The sequence below is a fragment of the Urocampus carinirostris genome, chromosome 4, assembly GCF_059441175.1.
Source record: "Urocampus carinirostris isolate Australia breed hairy pipefish chromosome 4, RoL_Ucar_1.0, whole genome shotgun sequence".
NCBI classification, from domain to species: Eukaryota; Metazoa; Chordata; class Actinopteri; order Syngnathiformes; family Syngnathidae; genus Urocampus; species Urocampus carinirostris.
The window spans coordinates 39418173-39424381 of record NC_142352.1 but is presented as its reverse complement, the minus strand read 5'-3'; the positions used below and the strand labels follow the sequence as shown (position 1 = coordinate 39424381).

The 6209-nt window shown below is 46.5% G+C and overlaps 1 protein-coding gene across 12 annotated transcripts; it reads left to right on the top strand.

Moving 5' to 3' along the window:
- LOC148367531 (uncharacterized) lies at window positions 1-4945 on the top strand. Of its 12 annotated transcripts, XR_015850333.1 has the most exons (5): window positions 104-387; window positions 458-563; window positions 635-857; window positions 929-1014; window positions 2611-4945. XR_015850333.1 is itself a non-coding variant. In XM_088334504.1 (3 exons), exons 1-3 carry the CDS (start codon window positions 85-87, stop codon window positions 4087-4089), a joined length of 432 nt encoding a protein of 143 aa, XP_088190630.1. In that variant the 5' UTR covers window positions 10-84; the 3' UTR covers window positions 4090-4945. The 12 variants fall into 12 exon arrangements, 1 of the variants encoding a protein (XP_088190630.1); XR_015850334.1 differs by lacking the exons at window positions 104-387; window positions 458-563 and adding an exon at window positions 1-94; XR_015850330.1 differs by adding an exon at window positions 60-94 and having other exon boundaries at window positions 247-857.
- Window positions 4946-6209: the final 1264 nt, after the last annotated feature.

The window sequence follows — 6209 nt, the reverse complement described above, 5'->3', positions numbered from 1 at the left end:
GCCACTAGTGAAGCAATGCGTACTGTCCAATCAGATACTCAGAATTTTGGAGCTAAATAGTCTTCCCCAGTGATTAAGAATCAAATGGCGGAGGGTGAGTATGTCACGTGAGAACTAAACTGAAATAAAAATGACTTGACTTGACTTAACTGCGGCTTGTGGCTCTGGTATCAATATGCTTTAAGAGGTATATTGAACATTTGATATTACATCCTTTTTGTCTGCGATATATTATGTTCTTAATAGCTAGAAGGAAAAAGTAAAGCGTCCGAGTCCCGCCATGGCCGGGCATCATGCCGGCGGGCGGAGAGATAACTGCGTAAGATTCCTTTTCAAAGATGTGGGAGCTGAATCCGAAAAAATGTCAATGCTGGATTTTTCGAGGAGGTGTGTTCAAAAGTGTCTGAAATTTAAACCGGAGGAGATATATTGCATTATAACCCTGCCTTTTGCGAAGGGCTTTGATGTAAGTTTCGCAACAGCGGTTCTTTTGCAAGAGTTTTGGGATCGCCTTGAGGGGGTGAGGCACCAGTTTTCGGTGGAGAAGCTGACTGACAATGCTAGCAAGACAGTCATTGTCAGAATGCACAATGAAATGGTGAATGCAGATGACATCTGTTTTTTGGTTGAGCAGATACTGCACGATAAAAGGCCAGGCTTTGAGGGTGAAGGATGAGGACGGCATTTGGAATTTTACCTGGAGGATACCTATCCAACAATGGCAAGACCCTCAGGGCTTCCAGGGACTGAAACACCCCCTGTCGATGATAGTCCTGGGGTAAAACCGGGGCTATATCCACTATCAAGGACAACCCAAACTCTGCCGCAAATGTGGTGAGCATAGGCTTCTGGCTGAGGTATGTGATCGAATTATTTGTGGAAAGTGCAGGACAATTGGACATTCTTTTGAGGAGTGTACCAATGGCAGAAAGTGCAAGCTCTGTGGAGAAACGAACCACCTCTATAGGAACCGCCCGAAATCGTTTGCTAAGAAGTTGAAAGCTGGGAAGGAAGGTAACAAAGACAAAAAATACAATGAAATAAATAGAGATGACAAAGACAATGAAATGAAATGAATAAAGATATGGAAATGCCCAAAGAAAATGGACAAGAAATGCACAAAGAAAATGGACAAGACAAACAAATTGAAAATGCAGATGTCCCTCCCAAAACCCCTAGTCAGGAAGGACCTGGAGGAGAGGCCAAAAGATCAAATTTGAGTCAGGAAGGACCTGGAGGAGAGACCAAAAAAATCAAATTTGAATTTTCCTCCACCACCTGAATTTAGACAAGACAAGCAAATAGAAAGGGCAACTGTCCCTCCCAAAACCCCTATTATAAATGCGAATATCCCTCCCAAAACCTCTATTAGTCAGGAAGGGCCTGGAGGCGAGGCCAAAAAATCTAAATTGTATTTTCCTCCACTACCAGAATATGAAGAAGACAAACAAATCGAAAAGGCGAATGTCTCTCCCAAAACCCCTATTAGTGAGGCCAAAAAATCCGACTTGAGTTTCACTCCACTACCTGCCATGGGAAAGAAGGGTAAAAATAGGACAAAATTGGGGGTGGTGAATACACCGGAAACAAAGATTAGAGATTTAGAGGAAAACCGATTGCCGATGAAAACGCCCACAAGGGAACTGTATGAAGTTAAGCCGGGGAAGGAAAAAATCCGATCCCTTGTGGGCAGGGAAGCTAGAGACCCCCCGACAGGTCCTCTGGCCCACCCCCTAAACCCAGAAAAGAGGGGAACAGACAGAGAGTCAGAGGATTCCAGAGTTTTCCCCAGTGGGTCTCCATATGAGGTACCGTTCTTAAGTGGTGCTTTGTGCCCCAATCAGGAGTCCAACACAAGTGACACTCCCAATGACCGCCAGAGAATGGACTCGGATCCCCCGGTTTTGCCTAAGTAGTTTACTTTAACAACACTTATGAACATTACCTTCTCTACTATCAATGTGAGAAGTGTGAGATCAAAGGTTAAAGCTCACAGCGTTTTATCGTTTTTAAAATCCATCAGAATGGATGTGTTTTTACTACAAGAATGCTGTATCCCCTTTTTAAAAAATTATAAACAGTGGGAAGAGATTTGGCCATACCCTTCATTATGGAGTGGCTCAAATGAAAACCGTAACAATGGGGTGGCCATTTTAATAAACAACCCTCGACTCATCATAAAGGGGAGCACTGTGATGAGAGACGCACGCGCAATTTTAGCACGATTTTAACCTCATTAACATATAAGGCCATCCTGACAAACACCTCAGGTACGAACTCTTAGAAGACATCCAGTCACATATGCTAGGCCATCAACCACTAATCGTGGGAGGAGATTTTAATTGCATCCTAAGTCGAAAGGATAGAAAGGGGACCGATGAGGAGTTTAAAGTAGATAAAACATCCATTTTATTACAGGACATGTGCCGGGTATTTAAACTGGAAGACTGTTACAAAACCATACATCCAGGAGAGGAGGGCTTCACCCGGTTCAGGGCGCAGCCATTTTAGTTCGACGCCAGAGCCTCTCGAGTAGACTACATATTTACAAGGGGTTTAACACTGAGTGAAGCCAGATTAATTCCTTAATTCCTGTCTTTTTTTTTTCAGATCACTTGCTACTGTCCTGCTCTCTCTCACTTCCTTCAGGTGTGACTGTTGGGAGGGGTCTGTGGAAGTTGAACTGCTCCCTGCTGGAGGATGAGGCCTTAGCCACGCATTACAGGGAGCGGTACAAGGACTGGCAGACCGTTCAAGACTCGTATGATTCACGAGCACAATGATAGGAGATGACAAAGAAACAAATGCAGATTTTTTTTTAAAATGCAGGGAAAAATCAGAAAATTAAAGAGATGAAACGCACGTCTGGACTACAAAGAAGACTCCAACGCTATTTTACCCTAACACAAAAGGGGATAGACTTTAATGATTAAATCAGAGAGATCAAACAAGAACTAAACGTTTTGGTAGAAATAAAGAACAAAGGCATCATACTAAGAAGCAAAGAAAGTGAAATAGAAGAAGGGGAAAAAAGTATGCGCGATTTTTGAAAAAAAATTATGAGCAACTCCGAAACGAAAACGGGCTTCTTACAAAGGAAAGTAGTGAAACAAACAAATTAGTCGAAGACTATTACAAAAAAATATATGAAAGGAAAGAAACACATGAGAATGAAATGGGGCATGTATTAGATTATATCTCGAGATCAGTGCGTCAAGACCCCTTTTTAGCATCGGATTTTACCCCAGACCAAATGGATGCTTGCATAAAGAATTTTAAAAAAGGAAAATCACCCGGGGACGACGAGCTCAGCCTCGAATTTTATCGGACTTTTTGGGGTATTTTAGCACCGGATCTGATTACTGTTTTTAACGAATTTTCCAGTCAAGACAACATGCCAGACAGTTTCAGAATAGGGATAGTGACTCGATTGCACAAAAAAGGGGACAGAACTGACTTAAAAAACTGGCGACCCATAACGCTTTTAAACTTAGACTGTAAACTCCTTAGCAAGCTTTTAGCAACACGTATGTCTGTAGTCTTAGGAGATGTCATGTCCTGCACGGTTGTCATGGCGCCCAGCTGGCCCTGCCCCTTGACACCGGTTGCCAGATCATTGCTTTACCTTGTTGAAGACCTGTTTATGCCTGTTTGATCTGAGTAATGCCTAGTTTGTAATTTTGATTGCCTTTGAATCTGTTTTGTTTTGTTTTTGGTCCGTTTGTGTGTTGGACAACTTTTATTTCCTTAACTAAGTGACAGATCGTCTACGCATATGAGTTCCGACTTCATATGCTTCCCGGTCCGTTTCCTGACAGAATGATCTGGCCAAACGATGTGAACTCTGCGAACGATCCCAACACAATTTGGGGAAAGCTGGAGGACGCCGTTTGGGGATCGCCCAGTGAGGTCGCCGCCCTTCAGCTGCAGGCCGAGCAAGCTCAAAGCATGCAACACCAGATGGAGCAATTAGCTCAGCGGACTGAGTCCCTGTCGCGTCTGCTGAATGAGCTCCTATTGGCAACGGCCCCGCCTTCCGCGGCTTCTTCTCTGGCCGCGACGTCACCTTCCCTGCCCACTCAAACCTGACTCCCCTGCTTGCCAGTCCGACTCCCTTGCTTGCCAGTCCGACTCCCTTGCTTGCCAGTCCGACTCCCTTGCTTGCCAGTCCGACTCCCTTGCTTGCCAGTCCGACTCCCCTGCTTGCCAGTCCGACTCCCCTGCTTGCCAGTCCGACTCCTGTGCTTGCCAGTCCGACTCCCCTGCTTGCCAGTCCGACTCCCCTGCATGCCAGTCCGACTCCGCCGATCTCCAGTCCGACTCCGCCGATCGCCAGTCCGACTCCGCCGATCGCCAGTCCGACTCCCCTGCTTGCCAGTCCGACTCCCCTGCTTGCCGGTCCGACTCCGCCGATCGCCAGTCGGACTCTGCCGATCGCCAGTCGGACTCTGCCGATCGCCAGTCCAACTCCACCGATCGCCAGTCCGACTCGTCAGCTCACCGCTCAGATTCGTTTGCCTTCCGCCCCTGCCTCTCCCCATTCCTGCGTTTTCGGAAGAGGGAGTGGGGTTGCCCTCATCGGGAGCGTCGACCCATTCTTGGGGGCGAGGTATTAGTTTCCTTTTTTGACCTCAGGAGCTGTTCCTTGAAGGGTGGGTTCTGTCATGTCCTGCATGGTTGTCATGGCACCCAGCTGGCCCCGCCCCTTGACACCAGCTGAGACGCATTGGACTGATTGCTTTTGAAGTACTTAAACGCTCCTTTTGGGACTGCCGGTTGCCAGATCATTGCTTTGCCTTGTTGAAGACCTGTTCATGCCTGTTTGATCCGAGTAATGCCTAGTTTGTAATTTTGATTGCCTTTAAACCTGTTTTGTTTTGTTTTTGATCCGTTTGTGTGTTGGACAACTTTTATTTCCTAATTAAAGTGACACATCGTCTACGCATATGAGTTCCACCTTCCTGCTTCCCGGTCCATTTCCTGACAGGAGACTTGGTCGATCTGGACCAAACCTGTGCCATCGTGGGGAAGAAAGATCAGCGACAGTCTCATGCTGATCCGTGACACCATCTGTTATGCGAGAGACAAAAACATGCGACTAGTGGTCCTAAACCTAGACTTTGAGAAAGCCTTTGATCGAGTCCCGCACCAATACCTCTTCAGGGTACTGCAAAAATGTGGTTTTCCCCAAAAATATATCAAGTGGGTAGGACTGTTGTATCGAGACATCCACAGTAAATTCATGATTAACGGGAATTTATCGGAAGCAGTGGAGATCAACTGCGGTGTACGTCAGGGTTGCCCTTTATCTCCCCTTCTCTATGTTTTTTGCATAGAACCTTTGGCACAGATTTTAAGAAAAGATAGAATTTTCAAAGGGATCAATATCCCAGGAGGTGGGGGACAAATTACTAAGTGTTTTCTACATGGACGATTTTGTTTTTCTATGTACTGACCTCTTATCCGTAACATGAGCCCTTGACTTGACTGACCTGTTTGGGAGGGCGTCTGGGTCAAGGCTCAATAGAGAAAAGACACAGGCGAAGTTGTATGGACCGTGGACAGAGACAGAAAAGGCAGGACTCCCACTGACTGTGTTAAAGACAGACCAGAAAATTCTAGGGATAAAATTCAATGCGAATGGAGGAGGCGAGACCAACTGGGATGATGTGACAGGGAAAGTTAGGCAAAGACAACTGACAATAGAGGGGAAGGCTTTACGGGGTGAGTCAGTCGAAAAGGTCACAGAACAACTTTGCCAAAGACTAGCTCACTCTCCCCGCCATCAAAGACGCCATCTGGACCTCCAGAAACCTGCTGGTAAGGAGATGCAGGCAGATCCCCCCTATGGCTGTGCTCCAAATGGCTGCAGATACCATACAATCTGCAAGCAGCAAGCCTAGGACGCAGCCATAAAGAAGAGTCGTCTGCACCCACCCGGAGGAGGGAGCCGGAGCTCCACTGTGGGGGTCCCGGCAGCAACGGCCTGGCTATTCGGGTGGTTGTGGAAAGTAGAAGCAAGAAGGGAGAGGACTCATCTGAGCATCCCGGGCAGAGGACTGGAGGAGGCTGCTTGGGAGGGTGGGAAGAAATCCCACTTGAGAAGACAGAGCTGTGCCCCTGCACAATAGTGTTGCCCTTTACACATTGGTTAACTGCTGTTAAGTGTCGATAAAAATTGTTCAAACCTCATATTGTTAGAACATGAT